At 41.7% G+C, this 21,756-nt stretch overlaps 1 protein-coding gene across 3 annotated transcripts in view; it reads right to left on the bottom strand.

Moving 5' to 3' along the window:
- AIMP1 (aminoacyl tRNA synthetase complex interacting multifunctional protein 1) overlaps positions 1–21,756 on the bottom strand; it is a 210,197-nt gene that overhangs the window by 12,878 nt on the left and 175,563 nt on the right. For all 3 annotated transcript variants that reach the window (XM_053703515.1, XM_053703517.1, XM_053703516.1), the window contains one exon: positions 16,191–16,359. In XM_053703515.1, the coding sequence (XP_053559490.1) occupies positions 16,191–16,359 (169 nt within the window). The remainder of the gene's footprint in view (positions 1–16,190; positions 16,360–21,756) is intronic.

Genomic DNA, 21,756 nt, shown 5'->3' with positions numbered 1-21,756 from the left:
CATCTTGAAACCAATTCTGTACCCTTCTGAAACAATGTTCTGAATCCAAAGATTGTGAACAGAATTGATCCAAATTTCTTTGAAAAAACGTAACCTGCCCCCTACCAGCTGAACTGGAATGAGGGCCGTACCTTCATGTGAACTTAGAAGCAGGCTTTGCCTTTCTAGCAGGCTTGGATTTATTCCAGACTGGAGATGGTTTCCAAACTGAAACTGCTCCTGAGGACGAAGGATCAGGCTTTTGTTCTTTGTTGAAACGAAAGGAACGAAAACGATTGTTAGCCCTGTTTTTACCTTTAGATTTTTTATCCTGTGGTAAAAAAGTTCCTTTCCCACCAGTAACAGTTGAAATAATAGAATCCAACTGAGAACCAAATAATTTGTTTCCCTGGAAAGAAATGGAAAGTAGAGTTGATTTAGAAGCCATATCAGCATTCCAAGTCTTAAGCCATAAAGCTCTTCTGGCTAAGATAGCCAGAGACATAAACCTAACATCAACTCTAATAATATCAAAAATGGCATCACAGATAAAATTATTAGCATGCTGGAGAAGAATAATAATATCATGAGAATCACGATCTGTTACTTGTTGCGCTAGAGTTTCCAACCAAAAAGTTGAAGCTGCAGCAACATCAGCCAATGATATAGCAGGTCTAAGAAGATTACCTGAACACAGATAAGCTTTTCTTAGAAAAGATTCAATTTTTCTATCTAAAGGATCCTTAAACGAGGTACCATCTGACGTAGGAATGGTAGTACGTTTAGCAAGGGTAGAAATAGCCCCATCAACTTTAGGGATTTTGTCCCAAAATTCTAACCTGTCAGGCGGAACAGGATATAATTGCTTAAAACGTTTAGAAGGAGTAAATGAATTACCCAATTTATCCCATTCTTTGGAAATTACTGCAGAAATAGCATTAGGAACAGGAAAAACTTCTGGAATAACCGCAGGAGCTTTAAAAACCTTATCCAAACGTATAGAATTAGTATCAAGAGGACTAGAATCCTCTATTTCTAAAGCAATTAGTACTTCTTTAAGTAAAGAGCGAATAAATTCCATCTTAAATAAATATGAAGATTTATCAGCATCAATCTCTGAGATAGAATCCTCTGAACCAGAAGAGTCCAAAGAATCAGAATGATGGTGTTCATTTAAAAATTCATCTGTAGAGAGAGAAGATTTAAAAGACTTTTTACGTTTACTAGAAGGAGAAATAACAGACAAAGCCTTCTTTATGGATTCAGAAACAAAATCTCTTATGTTATCAGGAACATTCTGCACCTTAGATGTTGAGGGAACTGCAACAGGCAATGGTACATTACTAAAGGAAATATTATCTGCTTTAACAAGTTTGTCATGACAATTATTACAAACAACAGCTGGAGGAATAGCTACCAAAAGTTTACAGCAGATACACTTAGCTTTGGTAGATCCAGCAGGCAGTGATTTTCCTGTAGTATCTTCTGGCTCAGATGCAACGTGAGACATCTTGCAATATGTAAGAGAAAAAACAACATATAAAGCAAAATAGATCAAATTCCTTATAAGACAGTTTCAGGAATGGGAAAGAATGCCAAATATCAAGCTTCTAGCAACCAGAAGCAAATGAAAAATGAGACTGAAAAAATGTGGAGACAAAAGCGACGCCCATATTTTTTAGCGCCAAATAAGACGCCCACATTATTTGGCGCCTAAATGCTTTTGGCGCCAAAAATGACGCCACATCCGGAACGCCGACATTTTTGGCGCAAAATAACGTCAAAAAATGACGCAACTTCCGGTGACACGTATGACGCCGGAAACGGAAAAGAATTTTTGCGCCAAAAAAGTCCGCGCCAAGAATGACGCAATAAAATGAAGCATTTTCAGCCCCCGCGAGCCTAACAGCCCACAGGGAAAAAAAACAAATTTTTGAGGTAAGAAAAATATGATAATTCAATGCATAATCCCAAATATGAAACTGACTGTCTGAGAATAAGGAAAGTTGAACATTCTGAGTCAAGGCAAATAAATGTTTGAATACATATATTTAGAACTTTATAAATAAAGTGCCCAACCATAGCTTAGAGTGTCACAGAAAATAAGACTTACTTACCCCAGGACACTCATCTACATGTTTGTAGAAAGCCAAACCAGTACTGAAACGAGAATCAGTAGAGGTAATGGTAAATATAAGAGTATATCGTCGATCTGAAAAGGGAGGTAAGAGATGAATCTCTACGACCGATAACAGAGAACCTTATGAAATAGACCCCGTAGAAGGAGATCACTGCATTCAATAGGCAATACTCTCTTCACATCCCTCTGACATTCACTGCACGCTGAGAGGAAAACCGGGCTCCAACTTGCTGCGGAGCGCATATCAACGTAGAATCTAGCACAAACTTACTTCACCACCTCCCTTGGAGGCAAAGTTTGTAAAACTGATTTGTGGGTGTGGTGAGGGGTGTATTTATAGGCATTTTAAGGTTTGGGAAACTTTGCCCCTCCTGGTAGGAATGTATATCCCATACGTCACTAGCTCATGGACTCTTGTTAATTACATGAAAGAAATCTTATTTTATTCAAAAAAACAGCACCCTTAAACCCCAATGGCTGGGGCACTCACCACCTCCTACGACCCAGACAGTACAGAGATTTATGCTCCTCTCTGATACACATTCGGTCAGGAAAAAGGGAACAAATCACATGGTGCACAATGCAGGACCTTCCCTGCTATGAGAAAGCGCGCCAAGCTTGTAAGCTGCATGGCTCGCAAAGTGAAAGTGAAACCTGTATATTCCATAACAGCCTATGAGCCCATAACATCTCACACATAAAAGCAGCATAACATCAAATAAACATATAGGATTATTCCCCCCTGTTCAATAATCCCCCTAAGGAGATATTAACCCTTGATTCTATACAGATAAAAGGAGTCACACTGTAACCCTGTCTTCTTGCGTTATCATACATGTATAAAATATGAAACAATCTTACCAGAATCTACGCCGTGGAACAGGAACACGGCCCTTCAAGTGTGACAGATAGTAGCATTGCTTCTGACATGGACTTGAGTGAAGAAAGCAGGCAGCAAAACTTGTCAACGCTGATTGCCTATGGAGCTGTTAATGAGTCGGGATGGTTTCGCAGAAAGACTCCCCTTGCATCTCTGGACTCTAACTTTCATCCATGCTCTCACTGAGATGTTGACAGGACTACTTAAAACTCCAGTCCCATCTGGAAGAGTACTACCCTCTATAAGAGACTACTCCGAAATCTTCTAACACTTCTCTGCCAACCTCCTGTGACGAAAGGCAAAGAATGATTGGGGTTATGAGGAAGTGGGGGAGGTATTTAAGCCTTTGGCTGGGATGTCTTTGCCTCCTCCTGGTGGCCAGGTTCAGTATTTCCCACAAGTAATGCAGCTGTGGACTCTTCCCATATTAAGATGGAAAAGTGTCAATCTGCATGAAAGTAAAAACATTTTATATGGGGACTCAAACGAATTCAACGGCAGCCTTGGCAGTGATATATAACTTTAAATATGTGCTATATATCCTGAACAAAAACAAGGGCCAGCTCTAGCATATTGTAATTCTACAAGAAGGTTACGGATATTACACTGTGGCAATAAAACAGAATTTATGCTTACCTGATAAATTACTTTCTCCAACGGTGTGTCCGGTCCACGGCGTCATCCATTACTTGTGGGAAATGTTCTCCCCCACAGGGAAAGGCAAGGAGAGCACACAGCAAGAGCTGTCCATATAGCTCCCCCTCTGGCTCCGCCCCCCAGTCATTCGACCGACGGTTAGGAGAAAAAGGAGAAACTATAGGGTGCCGTGGTGACTGTAGTGTATAAAGAAAATTTTTTCAACCTGATTAAAAAAAAAACAAAAAAAAAACAGGGCAGGCCGTGGACCGGACACACCGTTGGAGAAAGTAATTTATCAGGTAAGCATAAATTCTGTTTTCTCCAACATTGGTGTGTCCGGTCCACGGCGTCATCCATTACTTGTGGGAACCAATACCAAAGCTTTAGGACACGGATGAAGGGAGGGAGCAAATCGGGTTACCTAAACGGAAGGCACCACGGCTTGCAAAACCTTTCTCCCAAAAATAGCCTCTGAAGAAGCGAAAGAATCAAATTTGTAGAATTTGGCAAAAGTGTGCAGAGAAGACCAAGTCGCTGCCTTACATATCTGGTCAACAGAAGCCTCGTTCTTGAAGGCCCATGTGGAAGCCACAGCCCTAGTAGAGTGAGCTGTGATACGGTCAGGAGGCTGCCGTCCGGCAGTCTCATAAGCCAAGCGGATAATGCTTTTCAGCCAGAAAGAGAGAGAGGTAGTAGTAGCTTTTTGACCTCTCCTCTTACCAGAGTAAACGACAAACAAGGATGAGGTTTGTCTAAAATCTTTTGTTGCTTCTAAATAGAACTTTAAAGCACGAACAACATCTAAATTGTGTAATAAACGTTCCTTCTTTGAGAACTGGATTCGGACACAAAGAAGGAACAACTATTTCCTGGTTGATGTTCTTGTTGGAAACAACTTTTGGAAGAAAACCAGGCTTAGTACGCAAAACAACCTTATCTGAATGGAACACCAGATAGGGTGGATCACACTGCAAAGCAGATAATTCAGAAACTCTTCTAGCGGAAGCAGCCAAAAACAGAACTTTCCAAGATAGTAACTTAATATCTATGGAATGTAAAGGTTCAAACGGAACCCCTTGAAGAACTGAAAGAACTAAATTTAGACTCCAAGGAGGAGTCATGGGTCTGTAAACAGGCTTGATTCTAACCAAAGCCTGAACAAAAGCTTGTACATCTGGCAAAGCTGCCAGTCGTTTGTGCAACAAGACGGATAATGCAGAAATCTGTCCTTTTAGAGAACTAGCTGACAATCCTTTATCCAAACCTTCTTGGAGAAAGGAGAGAATCTTTGGAATTTTAATCTTACTCCAGGAGAATCCTTTGGATTCACACCGACAGATATATTTTTTCCATATTTTATGGTAAATCTTTCTAGTCACAGGTTTTTTGGCTTGGACCAGAGTATCAATCACAGAATTTGAAAACCCATGCTTGGATAAAATCAAGCGTTCAATTTCCAAGCAGTCAGCTGCAGAGAAACTAGATTGGGATGTTCGAATGGACCTTGTACTAGAAGGTCCTGTCTCAAAGGTAGCTTCCATGGTGGAGCCGATGACATATTCACCAGGTCTGCATACCAAGTCCTGCGTGGCCACGCAGGAGCTATCAGAATCACCGAGGCCTTCTCCTGTTTGATCCTGGCTATGAGCCTGGGGAGGAGAGGAAACGGTCTAAACACATATGCTAGGTTGAACGACCAAGGCGCCACTAATGCATCCACTAGAGTCGCCTTGGGATCCCTGGATCTGGACCCGTAGCAAGGAATCTTGAAGTTCTGACGGGACGCCATTAGATCCATGTCTGGAATGCCCCATAATTGGGTTAACTGAGCAAAGACCTCCGGATGGAGTTCCCACTCCCCCGGATGGAAAGTCTGACAACTCAAATAGTCCGCCTCCCAGTTGTCTACTCCTGGGATGTGAATAGCAGATAGATGGCAGGAGTGATTCTCTGCCCATTGGATTATCTTGGTTACTTCCTTCATCGCTAGGGAATTCTTTGTTCCCCCCTGATGATTGATGTACGCAACAGTCGTTATGTTGTCCGACTGAAATCTTATGAACCTGGCTTCCGCTAGCTGAGGCCAAGCCAGGAGCGCATTGAATATAGCTCTTAGTTCCAAAATGTTTATCGGGAGAAGCGACTCTTCCCGCGACCATAGGCCCTGAGCTTTCAGAGAGTCCCAGACCGCGCCCCACCCCAAGAGGCTGGCGTCGGTCGTGACGGTGACCCACTCCGGTCTGCGGAAACTCATTCCCTGAGACAGGTGATCCTGGGTCAACCACCAGAGAAGTGAGTCCCTGGTTACCTGGTCTACTTGAATTTGGGGAGACAAGTCTGTATAGTCCCCATTCCACTGATTGAGCATGCACAGCTGTAATGGTCTTAGATGAATTCGAGCAAAAGGAACCACATCCACTGCTGCGACCATTAGTCCTATTACTTCCATGCATTGAGCTATGGAGGGTTGAGGAATAGAGTGAAGAACTCGACAAGCTTTTAGAAGCTTTGTCTTTCTGACGTCTGTGAGAAAGATCTTCATTTCCACAGAATCTATTATTGTTCCCAGAAAAGGAACCCTTGTGGACGGTGACAGTGAACTTTTTTCTACGTTCACCTTCCACCCGTGAGATCTGAGAAAAGCCAACACAATGTCTGTATGAGCCCTCGCTTTGGAAAGAGACGACGCTTGGATTAGGATGTCTAGATAAGGTGCTACAGCGATGCCCCTCGGTCTTAGGACCGCTAGAAGGGACCCTAGCACCTTTGTGAAAATTCTGGGAGCGGTGGCTAAACCGAATGGAAGAGCCACAAACTGGTAATGTTTGTCCAGAAAGGCGAACCTCAGGAACTGATGATGAGATTTGTGGATTGGGATATGCAGATACGCATCCTTTAGATCCACGGTAGTCAAAAATTGACCCTGCTGGATTGTTGGTAAGATTGTCCGAATGGTTTCCATCTTGAAGGATGGAACTCTGAGGACCTTGTTTAATATCTTTAAATCCAGAATTGGCCTGAAAGTTCCCTCTTTTTTGGGAACCACAAACAGGTTTGAGAAAAACCCTAGACCTTGTTCCCCGGAGGGGACTGGGTTTATCACTCCCATCTTTGATAGGTCTCTTACACAATGTAAGAATGCCTGTTTCTTTATCTGGTCTGAAGATAAGCGAGACAGGTGGAACCTTCCCTTTGGAGGAAGCCCCTTGAATTCTAACAGGTATCCCTTGGAAACTATCTCTAGTGCCCAGGGATCCAGAACATCTCTTGCCCAAGCCTGAGCGAAGAGAGATAGTCTGCCCCCTACCAGATCCGGTCCCGGATCGGGGGCTACCCCTTCATGCTGTCTTGGTAGCAGCAGCAGGTTTCTTGGTTTGTTTACCCTTGTTCTAGCCTTGCATGGGCTTCCAAGCGGGTTTGGGCTGGGCCGCGTTACCTTCTTGTCTAGCGGCAGTGGAGTTATTAGCCGGTCCGTTCCTGAAATTGCGAAAGGAACGAAAATTAGACTTGTTCTTAGCCTTAAAAGGCCTATCCTGTGGGAGGGCATGGCCCTTACCCCCAGTGATGTCTGAAATAATTTCCTTCAATTCCGGCCCAAAAACATAATTTATGTAAGAACTTACCTGATAAATTCATTTCTTTCATATTAACAAGAGTCCATGAGCTAGTGACGTATGGGATATACATTCCTACCAGGAGGGGCAAAGTTTCCCAAACCTTAAAATGCCTATAAATACACCCCTCACCACACCCACAAATCAGTTTAACGAATAGCCAAGAAGTGGGGTGATAAGAAAAAAAGTGCGAAGCATATAAAATAAGGAATTGGAATAATTGTGCTTTATACAAAAAAATCATAACCACCACAAAAAAGGGTGGGCCTCATGGACTCTTGTTAATATGAAAGAAATGAATTTATCAGGTAAGTTCTTACATAAATTATGTTTTCTTTCATGTAATTAACAAGAGTCCATGAGCTAGTGACGTATGGGATAATGACTACCCAAGATGTGGATCTTTCCACACAAGAGTCACTAGAGAGGGAGGGATAAAATAAAGACAGCCAATTCCTGCTGAAAATAATCCACACCCAAAATAAAGTTTAACAAAAAACATAAGCAGAAGATTCAAACTGAAACCGCTGCCTGAAGAACTTTTCTACCAAAAACTGCTTCAGAAGAAGAAAACACATCAAAATGGTAGAATTTAGTAAAAGTATGCAAAGAGGACCAAGTTGCTGCTTTGCAGATCTGGTCAACCGAAGCTTCATTCCTAAACGCCCAGGAAGTAGATACTGACCTAGTAGAATGAGCTGTAATTCTCTGAGGCGGAATTTTACCCGACTCAACATAGGCAAGATGAATTAAAGATTTCAACCAAGATGCCAAAGAAATGGCAGAAGCTTTCTGGCCTTTCCTAGAACCGGAAAAGATAACAAATAGACTAGAAGTCTTACGGAAAGATTTCGTAGCTTCAACATAATATTTCAAAGCTCTAACAACATCCAAAGAATGCAATGATTTCTCCTTAGAATTCTTAGGATTAGGACATAATGAAGGAACCACAATTTCTCTACTAATGCTGTTGGAATTCACAACTTTAGGTAAAAATTCAAAAGAAGTTCGCAACACCGCCTTATCCTGATGAAAAATCAGAAAAGGAGACTCACACGAAAGAGCAGATAATTCAGAAACTCTTCTAGCAGAAGAGATGGCCAAAAGGAACAAAACTTTCCAAGAAAGTAATTTAATGTCCAATGAATGCATAGGTTCAAACGGAGGAGCTTGAAGAGCTCCCAGAACCAAATTCAAACTCCAAGGAGGAGAAATTGACTTAATGACAGGTTTTATACGAACCAAAGCTTGTACAAAACAATGAATATCAGGAAGAATAGCAATCTTTCTGTGAAAAAGAACAGAAAGAGCGGAGATTTGTCCTTTCAAAGAACTTGCGGACAAACCCTTATCTAAACCATCCTGAAGAAACTGAAAAATTCTCGGTATTCTAAAAGAATGCCAAGAAAAATGATGAGAAAGACACCAAGAAATATAAGTCTTCCAGACTCTATAATATATCTCTCGAGATACAGATTTACGAGCCTGTAACATAGTATTAATCACGGAGTCAGAGAAACCTCTATGACCAAGAATCAAGCGTTCAATCTCCATACCTTTAAATTTAAGGATTTCAGATCCGGATGGAAAAAAGGACCTTGTGACAGAAGGTCTGGTCTTAACGGAAGAGTCCATGGTTGGCAAGATGCCATCCGGACAAGATCCGCATACCAAAACCTGTGAGGCCATGCCGGAGCTATTAGCAGAACAAACGAGCATTCCCTCAGAATCTTGGAGATTACTCTTGGAAGAAGAACTAGAGGCGGAAAGATATAGGCAGGATGATACTTCCAAGGAAGTGATAATGCATCCACTGCCTCCGCCTGAGGATCCCGGGATCTGGACAGATACCTGGGAAGTTTCTTGTTTAGATGAGAGGCCATCAGATCTATCTCTGGGAGCCCCCACATTTGAACAATCTGAAGAAATACCTCTGGGTGAAGAGACCATTCGCCCGGATGCAACGTTTGGCGACTGAGATAATCCGCTTCCCAATTGTCTACACCTGGGATATGAACCGCAGAGATTAGACAGGAGCTGGATTCTGCCCAAACCAAAATTCGAGATACTTCTTTCATAGCCAGAGGACTGTGAGTCCCTCCTTGATGATTGATGTATGCCACAGTTGTGACATTGTCTGTCTGAAAACAAATGAACGATTCTCTCTTCAGAAGAGGCCAAAACTGAAGAGCTCCGAAAACTGCACGGAGTTCCAAGATATTGATCGGTAATCTCACCTCCTGAGATTCCCAAACTCCTTGTGCCGTCAGAGATCCCCACACAGCTCCCCAACCTATGAGACTTGCATCTGTTGAAATTACAGTCCAGGTCGGAAGAACAAAAGAAGCCCCCTGAATTAAACGAAGGTGATCTGTCCACCACGTTAGAGAGTGCCGAACAATCGGTTTTAAAGATATTAATTGATATATCTTCGTGTAATCCCTGCACCATTGGTTCAGCATACAGAGCTGAAGAGGTCGCATGTGAAAACGAGCAAAGGGGATCGCGTCCGATGCAGCAGTCATAAGACCTAGAATTTCCATGCATAAGGCTACCGAAGGGAATGATTGAGACTGAAGGTTTCGACAGGCTGTAATCAATTTTAGACGTCTCTTGTCTGTTAAAGACAGAGTCATGGACACTGAATCTATCTGGAAACCCAGAAAGGTTACCCTTGTTTGAGGAATCAAAGAACTTTTTGGTAAATTGATCCTCCAACCATGATCTTGAAGAAACAACACAAGTCGATTCGTATGAGACTCTGCTAAATGTAAAGACTGAGCAAGTACCAAGATATCGTCCAAATAAGGAAATACCACAATACCCTGTTCTCTGATTACAGACAGAAGGGCACCGAGAATCTTTGTGAAAATTCTTGGAGCTGTAGCAAGGCCAAACGGTAGAGCCACAAATTGGTAATGCTTGTCTAGAAAAGAGAATCTCAGGAACTGATAATGATCTGGATGAATCGGAATATGCAGATATGCATCCTGTAAATCTATTGTGGACATATAATTCCCTTGCTGAACAAAAGGCAATATAGTCCTTACAGTTACCATCTTGAACGTTGGTATCCTTACATAACGATTCAATAATTTTAGATCCAGAACTGGTCTGAAGGAATTCTCCTTCTTTGGTACAATGAAGAGATTTGAATAAAACCCCATCCCCTGTTCCGGAACTGGAACTGGCATAATTACTCCAGCCAACTCTAGATCTGAAACACAATTCAGAAATGCTTGAGCTTTCACTGGATTTACTGGGACATGGGAAAGAAAAAATCTCTTTGCAGGAGGTCTCATCTTGAAACCAATTCTGTACCCTTCTGAAACAATGTTCTGAATCCAAAGATTGTGAACAGAATTGATCCAAATTTCTTTGAAAAAACGTAACCTGCCCCCTACCAGCTGAACTGGAATGAGGGCCGTACCTTCATGTGAACTTAGAAGCAGGCTTTGCCTTTCTAGCAGGCTTGGATTTATTCCAGACTGGAGATGGTTTCCAAACTGAAACTGCTCCTGAGGACGAAGGATCAGGCTTTTGTTCTTTGTTGAAACGAAAGGAACGAAAACGATTGTTAGCCCTGTTTTTACCTTTAGACTTTTTATCCTGTGGTAAAAAAGTTCCTTTCCCACCAGTAACAGTTGAAATAATAGAATCCAACTGAGAACCAAATAATTTGTTTCCCTGGAAAGAAATGGAAAGTAGAGTTGATTTAGAAGCCATATCAGCATTCCAGGTCTTAAGCCATAAAGCTCTTCTGGCTAAGATAGCCAGAGACATAAACCTAACATCAACTCTAATAATATCAAAAATGGCATCACAGATGAAATTATTAGCATGCTGGAGAAGAATAATAATATCATGAGAATCACGATTTGTTACTTGTTGCGCTAGAGTTTCCAACCAAAAAGTTGAAGCTGCAGCAACATCAGCCAATGATATAGCAGGTCTAAGAAGATTACCTGAACATAGATAAGCTTTTCTTAGAAAAGATTCAATTTTTCTATCTAAAGGATCCTTAAACGAGGTACCATCTGACGTAGGAATGGTAGTACGTTTAGCAAGGGTAGAAATAGCCCCATCAACTTTAGGGATTTTGTCCCAAAATTCTAACCTGTCAGGCGGAACAGGATATAATTGCTTAAAACGTTTAGAAGGAGTAAATGAATTACCCAATTTATCCCATTCCTTAGAAATTACTGCAGAAATAGCATTAGGAACAGGAAAGACTTCTGGAATAACCGCAGGAGCTTTAAAAACCTTATCCAAACGTATAGAATTAGTATCAAGAGGACTAGAATCCTCTATTTCTAAAGCAATTAGTACTTCTTTAAGTAAAGAGCGAATAAATTCCATCTTAAATAAATATGAAGATTTATCAGCATCAATCTCTGAGATAGAATCCTCTGAACCAGAAGAGTCCAAAGAATCAGAATGATGGTGTTCATTTAAAAATTCATCTGTAGAGAGAGAAGATTTAAAAGACTTTTTACGTTTACTAGAAGGAGAAATAACAGACAAAGCCTTCTTTATGGATTCAGAAACAAAATCTCTTATGTTATCAGGAACATTCTGCACCTTAGATGTTGAGGGAACTGCAACAGGCAATGGTACATCACTAAAGGAAATATTATCTGCTTTAACAAGTTTGTCATGACAATTATTACAAACAACAGCTGGAGGAATAGCTACCAAAAGTTTACAGCAGATACACTTAGCTTTGGTAGATCCAGCAGGCAGTGGTTTTCCTGTAGTATCTTCTGGCTCAGATGCAACGTGAGACATCTTGCAATATGTAAGAGAAAAAACAACATATAAAGCAAAATAGATCAAATTCCTTATAAGACAGTTTCAGGAATGGGAAAAAAATGCCAAACATCAAGCTTCTAGCAACCAGAAGCAAATGAAAAATGAGACTGAAATAATGTGGAGACAAAAGCGACGCCCATATTTTTTGGCGCCAAATAAGACGCCCACATTATTTGGCGCCTAAATGCTTTTGGCGCCAAAAATGACGCCACATCCGGACGCCGACATCTTTGGCGCAAAATAACGTCAAAAATGACGCAACTTCCGGCGACACGTATGACGCCGGAAACGGAAAAGAATTTTTGCGCCAAAAAAGTCCGCGCCAAGAATGACGCAATAAAATGAAGCATTTTCAGCCCCCGCGAGCCTAACAGCCCACAGGGAAAAAAGTCAAATTTTTGAGGTAAGAAAAAATATGATAATTTAAAGCATAATCCCAAATATGAAACTGACTGTCTGGAAATAAGGAAAGTTGAACATTCTGAGTCAAGGCAAATAAATGTTTGAATACATATATTTAGAACTTTATAAATAAAGTGCCCAACCATAGCTTAGAGTGTCACAGAAAATAAGACTTACTTACCCCAGGACACTCATCTACATGTTTGTAGAAAGCCAAACCAGTACTGAAACGAGAATCAGTAGAGGAAATGGTAAATATAAGAGTATATCGTCGATCTGAAAAGGGAGGTAAGAGATGAATCTCTACGACCGATAACAGAGAACCTTATGAAATAGATCCCGTAGAAGGAGATCACTGCATTCAATAGGCAATACTCTCTTCACATCCCTCTGACATTCACTGCACGCTGAGAGGAAAACCGGGCTCCAACTTGCTGCGGAGCGCATATCAACGTAGAATCTAGCACAAACTTACTTCACCACCTCCCTTGGAGGCAAAGTTTGTAAAACTGATTTGTGGGTGTGGTGAGGGGTGTATTTATAGGCATTTTAAGGTTTGGGAAACTTTGCCCCTCCTGGTAGGAATGTATATCCCATACGTCACTAGCTCATGGACTCTTGTTAATTACATGAAAGAAAAGGGTCTTACCCTTGAAAGAAATATTCAGTAACTTAGTCTTGGACGACACATCTGCCGACCAGGATTTTAGCCAAAGCGCCCTCCGCGCTACTATAGCAAAACCTGAGTTTTTCGCCGCCAATTTCGTTATTTGAAAGGCGGCATCCAATATAAAGGAATTAGCTAACTTTAATGCGTGAATTCTGTCCATGACTTCTTCATAGGAAGTCTCTTTCTGGAGCAACCTTTCTAGTTCTTCGAACCAAAAGGACGCCGCTGAAGTGACAGTAATAACACACGTAGCTGGTTGAAGGATGAACCCTTGCTGAACAAAAATCTTTTTAAGCAATCCTTCCAATTTTTTATCCATAGGATCTTTGAAAGCGCAGCTGTCCTCTATAGGAATAGTTGTGCGCTTCGCTAGTGTTGAAACAGCTCCCTCAACCTTCGGGACCGTTTGCCATGCGTCCCTTCTAGGGTCTACTATGGGAAACATTTTCTTAAATATAGGAGGTGGGGCAAAGGGTACACCTGGCTTCTCCCACTCCTTTTCCACTATGTTCGCTACCCTCTTAGGTATTGGAAAAGCGTCGTCGTGCACTGGGACCTCTAAAAATTTGTCCAATTTGCACAACTTCTCTGGTACTACCATGGAATCACAGTCATCCAGAGTAGCTAATACCTCCTTAAGCAAAGCGCGGAGATGTTCTAGCTTAAAATTAAATGCCACTAGATCAGGTTCTGCCTGTTGAGAAATTTTTCCTGAGTCTGAAATTTCACCCTCAGACAGCCCTTCCCTCACAGCCAATTCCGATTGAAGTGAGGGTAAAATAGATAAGGCATCGTCAGCGTCTGATTGTTCATCCTTTTTATCTGTATTTAAAGCTGAACAATCACGCTTTCTCTGAAAAGCTGGCAGTTTGGATAAAAGATTTGCTATAGAATTATCCACTACTGCTGATAATTGTTGCATAGAAATAAGAACTGGCGCGCTAGGTGTCGCCTGCGCGGGCAAAGCTGGTGTAGACACAGAAGGAGAGGATGTAGAGCTATCCCCACTACCTTCATTAGATAAATCATCTTGGGCAACATTATGAAAAATAACAGAGCTGTCCTGATTTTGTTTGGACGCTATGGCGCAATTATCACAAACACTTGAAGGGGGAACCACATTTGTCTCTATACACACAGAACATAGGTTATCTGATGGAACAGACATGTTAAACAGATTTAGGCAGGCAAACAATGCAATAAAAACGATTTTAAACAAAAACGTTACTGTCTCTTTAAATAATAAAATGACACATTTATTTCTGAATGTTCAAAAAAACTATGAAGGCAATATCCGATTTTTCTGAAATTTGGACCCCAGTGTCTTAATGTTTAGAAAGTATTGCACAGCAAATATGGAGACTCTAGCTCTTAAAACAAGCAAACCGGAGCTAATTGTTGGATTTAACCGTTTTTATACACCACAATCCCAGCTACAGCCTTGCTGCAGCTTTTTACCTTCCTTAGGGGTCACCATTCACAGAAAAAAAGCCTTTTGGAGTCACTTTCTGAGCCACAGGACCCTCTCATATGAATCTGCATGCACTGCCTTGAAATTCAACTGCGCAGCTGAAGTGCCAAAATGAGGCTTCCTCCCTCAGCACATTAGAGTGAAGGGGCCTTCCTGACTAGATTTAGGTGTCTAAAACAAGCCAGATCAATAAAAAACGTTCCCAAGTGTATGTGAGCTTATAAAATATTTCAAATGGTATAATATTGTAATAAAAACCAATCGATTTAGCCCCTAACAGTGTCTACCAGCATAAAAAAACAAAAAGTGGAAGCCTGTTATCTTTTTTGCTGAGGTGAAAGAAAAATGGCTTACCGTTTCCCCAGAGGGGAAAAATGACTGTCATCTAGCATTAGCCTGTGTTGTTAGAAGGAGACTAGTCATACCTGAAGCAGAGGAGTCTGCAAACTGTTACCCCCAACTGAAGTTCTCTTGTTTCAACAGTCCTGCGTGGTAACAGTAATGGATTTTAGTTACTTGTGCTAAAATCATAGCCCTCTTAAACAGAAATCTTCATCACTTTTCTGTTATAGAGTAAATAGTACAAGCCAGCACTATTTTAAAATAACAAACTCTTGATAGAAGAATAAAAAACTACAACTAACACCACAAACTCCTCGCCATCCCTGTGGTAGATGCTACTTGTTCAGAGCGGCAAGGAGAATGACTGGGGGGCGGAGCCAGAGGGGGAGCTATATGGACAGCTCTTGCTGTGTGCTCTCCTTGCCTTTCCCTGTGGGGGAGAACATTTCCCACAAGTAATGGATGACGCCGTGGACCGGACACACCAATGTTGGAGAAAATGCTCTAATGGGTTTTAGAATTGTATTAGTGTATAAATGCTTCCCACCATCCATAAATCAAATTCTGGCAACAGGATTAAAAACAAAGTTGAAGGAAGTAGACCTGCTGAGGGACATTAACCAGGCATTTAACCCTCTTGTATTAATAAAATATAGTTATTGTGCAAAAATAAATTATTGTAACTACTACTTGAACAATTTATTATTGCACTATTATGTCCCTTTAAGCTGTTATAAATGTTCTGCAACAGAGCTGTCCAACATAAGGCCCAAGAGCTATAGTGTAAATGCAGTCCCTCTTTGCATTCTGTCTAGATCCCATACCCTGCACGCTCTCTCCACATCAAGTCAAACTCATTTTTGTCTTTTCTTGGTGAAAATAAGTATCTGTGTGTGTATGTTGATTTGAAGCTTTTGTACTGCTAAAAAATGGCTTATTTGCAGATTATTTGTGCATGTATTTTATAATTAACACAATTTAGAACATTTGCTCCAATAAAATTAAGACGAAGTATGTGCAGTGTGTACCCCCCCACCCGTTATGTGGGAACCAAGATATATATATATATATATATATATATATATATATATATAAAGAGACAATACCTAATATATGTGAGTGCGTGTGTGTATATATATATATATATATATATATATATATATATATATATATATACACACACATATATATAATAAAATATTTAATTAACAAAATGAAATAATCAGGAAGTGGGTATTTACCTGGGAATCCTTGAAAAGTGATTCTGTCCCCTGGAACTGAGCCACTAGGAGGGTCCAAAATTTCCACCTTGTCTGGAGAACTAGCACACATAACCATAGCTTGGGATAGAACGCCTCTCATTTTTGCAGGCTTCAAGTTACAGAGCAACACTGCCATGCGATTCTGCATCTATTAAAACCAAAAACAACATAAATTATTTCAGTGCCGCTCAAGAAGAGAAGACAATGATATGTGTATTTAAAAGCAATAAGTAGTATATGTCGAGACTCAAGAATCTACGTTCAAGCAGTGAATTGATCATATGTATATCTCAAATTATTGCCCAAAAGATGTGCAAAGTCTTCTATATAAAGTGATCATGCTGAGTGTACCTAGAAAAATAATAGCAACATAGTGTGCACCTATTGTATGTGTGTTTACCCTAGAAATGAGTAACAGGAGATATCATATTATTACTGTATATAAATATATTTATGCTGCATATAGAGAACTGCAGGAGCACTATTTGTGACAAGAGGCATTAATAATGCTTGTTAACTGTAAGAGGAATCAAACTGTGGTACTTACTCCTTGCCTGAGGGAAAACAGACTACCAATACAACAGAAAAACTTAAAAATCGTTTATATATATTTTTGGCTAGAACAGAATCTAAGGTTATGATTGCTTGTGTTTAATTGGTGGGTATTATAAATGTAGGAGTATCAGTTCACTTGGCAGTCTTTATTATAAAAGCAGGGATCAAGTAGGACCTGTAAAGGTTGAACTTGAAGGATTTCTTTGCATTTTTTCATCCTTATCTACCTAAAATTCAAAAACGGATTTGAAAACTTAAATTATGCTTACCTGATAATTTTCTTTTCTTCTGACGGGAAGAGTCCACAGCTGCATTCATTACTTTTGGGAATTCAGAACCTGGCCACCAGGAGGAGGCAGACACCCCAGCCAAAGGCTTAAATACCTCCCCCACTTCTCTCACCCCCCAGTCATTTTGCCAAGGGAACAAGGAACAGTAGGAGAAATATCAGGGTGAAAAAGGTGCCCGAAGAAGAAACTAAAATACAGCCGCCTCATCGATAAACACGGACGGGGAGCTGTGGACTCTTCCATCAGAAGAAAAGAAAATTATCAGGTAAGCAGTTTTTCTTCTTAAACGGGAAGAGTCCACAGCTGCATTCATTACTTTTGGGAAAACAATACCCAAGCTATAGAGGACATTGACTGCAAACAAAGGGCAGGTACAAAAGGTGCCCCCTTTGAAAGGCACCACAGTCTGAAATTACCCAACACCCTACAAAAATACTGTAAAAGACAAGGGGGAAAAAAAACGTAAGCCCAGGTCAGTTACTCAACCTGCAAAACCGAGCTACAGACCACTCAGACTCCCAAAGTCCCCTGAGCACAAAAAGCCTCTAAGGAGCCAGCCCTGCAGCTCTCGACTCCCACAAAACGCACTCCCCACCCAAAGGAAAAGAACCTCACTCTACCCCCGAGAGGGAGAACAGAGGACCCAATAAGAATCAAAAGGACCATCCAACAAGGGAAAAAAGAGAACTCAAAGGCAAAACTTAGAGCAAACACAAGGTTGCTAAAGACCATTTTCCAAGAAGGGCAAGTACCAGAGAGAAAAACTCCATACCCAGGAAATACAATCACTAGGATAACCAAAGGGCCACTCTCAGATCCATGACACAGCACCACACAACATATGGTGCTCCAAAAATCCGTGAGATCCCCATCGTATCATAGTCAAGTCGAAAACTCATTAGACTAGACAGCATAGGTAGGTTAACTGTCCTAGCAGCTAAAAAATAGCTCTTCGTGAGAACACAGAGCCACCACTAAACAAGAACTCGCGATGACCAATCTCAAGGCAGCAAAGCTGACCTTAAGCCATCGTGGGGCCTCGTCCCACCGAGAGACATCGGCAACAGCTCCTGTCCAGTTAAATTCCGGACCCCAAGGAGCGTCCCATCCCAGCAGCAGATGCCATTAGTGGAGAGATGGACATCAAGAACCCCCCATTGAAGGGGAGAACAGACTCAATTGAAGTACACGGTCAATACTTAACAGAGCAGACCAATCCCTAACCTTCACTCTAAGGTAAAGGGCCCAGCCCAAAGGCTGACAAGACCGCAAACAGAGAATACCAAAAACTCCGCTCAGACCTCTGGGAAAGAAAGGCTGGGTCAACGAGGAAACAAAACTTCTGTGTAGAGCTCTTACCGCTACTTAAAACTGGCATGCTACCATGAGCCATGACAGAAAATACGTGCTTGGGTTCCAGAACGCCTACACGACTGCCTTCCCTAAAGAAGGAACACTCCCAAAAGGAAGATAGTGCTCTGCCCCACAGTGCCCTAATACCAGAATCCAGCCCGTGATCCTGAGTACGCAAGGAAGGGAAAAACCCTCTGAAGCGAGAAAAACAAGGACCCACAAGCCTTAACAGATACTGAGGCACCTCCCATCCAAGGAGGGCAAACGCAAGAAGCTCATCTCCCACCCTAGAGGAGAAGAAGAGAAAACGGTAAAAACTCTACCAATAGAGGCGAAGCCTTTCGGCCATTACCGTCAGCTCAGTTGATACGACAACTGAAAGTCTACAGCGAAGCAATAGATGCCCCAGAAGACAAAATAGGGACCCGTTAGAGAGACCTCAAAATTACACTTCAGGCAGATATCAATCTCCCATGAGAGCCAAAAAGAAAACCCCCGCCCCCTTCAAAGGGACACCCAGGAGATCCAAACCCCAAGGATAAACTGAACCGCCCATGCCCGCATCCAGGCAAGAGACATGGCCATAAGTCAGAGTCCCAGATAAACTGGACCGATCAAAAGATCTAACCTCCTGAGGAGTCCCTAAGCTGCCTCCTATGGAGGACTGTACCCTGTACAGAACTTTTCCAAAGTCCTTAGACATAGGGTACTAGCAACAGTCTACAAACCAAGAGTCTGGAAAAAACATCTTAACTGGCCTAAGAAAATGGCAACCAGCACCATAGAATCTTAAGATAATCTATTGTAGACAGGCTTTATCTAACTGATCTACACGCCGGTGTAAATAAATGATCTGCAAGAGGGTCGAAGGGCAACACCCGAGAGTCTAACGACCATGGAATTACAAGGGACAGCTCTTACATTGAGAAGAGGACATATCTCCAGAGATCCTTACAGGATCAGTCTCCCGGAAATCCCTGCAACAGGATAACATGGGAGCCTTGCAACACCTGGTAGCCAAAAAATAAAAACTAGGAAGGAGGACATGCCCGCACTTCCAGACACAGATGACTCAATCCAAGAAGGAAAAAACTGGTATCTCCAGACATCCGGAGGTCATCCAAATCTCCAAACTCTAAAGGAATGGAGCACTACGGTTCTGAGTCCAAAAAGACCTCTAGAAACCACGAGAAGCTTTAAAAAGTCAGTCACGTATTCCAAGCAAATTGCAAGAAAGACCAACTTGGATATGAGCTCACAACCTTCCTAAGAAGCGTTGGATCTAAACACTAGGCCCCATAACTTGTATTAGGATCCGAGCCCGGAGCCTGCATCAATAGGCCAAAGTGACATCCAGAATCTGACAGGATAATCAGCACCACGAGGGTGACATGAACCGTAAGGAAGAGCAGCTAGCTCCGACCAGTACCCGTCTAGTACAAGAACACTCCAGAACTGTCCAAGGTCCAAGAAAAATCGACCCGCAAGGATCGATAAATGAACTAGAAACATAACTATGCTATTAACAAAAAAGTGCCCACGTGACCACAAAATCGCAAGTATCAGTTCCAGAGAAAGAACGTTCCCAAAACGCAATTATATCAGACATGAGCTTTCTAAAATAAATCAAACACATCCTAACCGGATCAAAATAAAAGTAAGGTGGGTGAACACCCAAGGAGAATGGACACGCCAACAGGATCAGCCGATCAGAGGCCTTATTCTCCTAAGCTCAGAACTGGAACCGATACATAAAAGAAAGAAACGAAAAACAGAGACTTCAAGGAGATTGGTTTCATCCCCATACGTCTAACCCAGCTTGCCATCTGGCACAGAAGGCCGAGGATTCTCTAGCACTGCCAAAACATGCCTTAGTAGGACACAAAGACGTGCTAGCCTATAACGGAAGGCAAAATGATCCCTCACCGGATCGATGGACGGCCCAGAGAGTGGGGCCCCTAAAGCCTTAGAGGCCATTGCTTCCCCAGAAGGCCGAACTGAATCCGGCGATCTCACGCCCGACGGGACCTGGTTGACAGAACATGGACAGTACCTTAAAAATATTTCACTTGGGAGATATAAATGAGCCAGCGCCATAGATATGGCCATGCGGAACCGTGCCATAACCTCTGGAGGAAACAAGCCGCCTTCGGGAGAAGGAGTAAAAGCCATAGGGACAACTGCTTGCCAGCAAAAGAAGGTTCCGGGCACGTGCCTTACAGGACATGGAATCCTCCGGGGTGGATGGCTCAACACACTCTAAGCTCCCTGATTCAGGAGATGAGAGCACTCTAGAAAGGCAATCGGAACATAACTGATGGGAATGGATAACCCGGCCATTTCATGTTCAGTCTCCGAATCAGAGACATCCGTGACTAAGTGAAAACTGCCTTAAAGTGAAACTAGGCAATTTTAGCTTTCTTTTCACTTGCCAGTGTGTTTAAAATCTTCAAACGATGTTTGAACTTACATATATTAGGGGTGCAATAGTGCTACGTTTAGTTTAACACTAGCACAGCACAGTATTTAATTAGTATTCAATAAATACTGTACCTGTAAAATAGCAACAATTACTATAGAAAAATTGCCAGACTATAACACTGAGACACAGATTGCACTGTAATGCTGTAAACAGAGTGAACTGGGCATTATAAAATGTTGGCAGTCACTTTTCTCGCAAACTCAAGATGAGCACAGCACGGTTTAAAAATCTTTGGAGGTTAAACTTCAGCTCCACCAAGTGCTGTATTAGCAAAGCGTTGTAAAGTGATGCGCTGTAAAGTGAGGTATAGCTGTATTATTATTTTATCTTTTCATGTAATTTAGCTAAAAAAATTGTAACTTTTCTAATTCTCACCTACTAAAAAAGAACATTACATACTCCTTAAAGCTAACCATGCTACATGTATTTCCCTAACAGGTTTTAACAATGCACCAGGGCCGCCATCAGGGTGTGACAGGGGTGACTCCTGTCAGGGGCCCAATGGGCCAGGGGGCCCCATGATGCAAGAGCAACTTATTTTAAAATAAAAAAAAATTGGCAGCCACCAGAGGGTACTACAGCAGAGTGCTATTGAGCGTGGGAAATTTTATTACAAGGAGTAAAGCATTAGCATTTGAGAGGATTTCTAAATGTGTGCACTAAACCACTATGCACAGTGTGAGACAGACTTGGCACTTAAGTTTGTACAGTGTGTGCCTGAATCAGACGGCAGTTCACTTTCATTTGCAGTGGAGGTAGGACTTAGTAAATGTTTTTTATTTCTTTGTGTAATTTCGGATTGTAACTTCAGTGTGGTAGTAGTTGTATGGTGGGGCCAGGGGTCCCTAAAACACATTTTTTTTTA

The sequence above is a fragment of the Bombina bombina genome, chromosome 2 (assembly GCF_027579735.1).
Source record: "Bombina bombina isolate aBomBom1 chromosome 2, aBomBom1.pri, whole genome shotgun sequence".
In the NCBI taxonomy this organism is placed as follows: Eukaryota; Metazoa; Chordata; class Amphibia; order Anura; family Bombinatoridae; genus Bombina; species Bombina bombina.
Note: the sequence above shows the minus strand (reverse complement) of the source record. Positions and strands in the feature narration are given on the sequence as shown.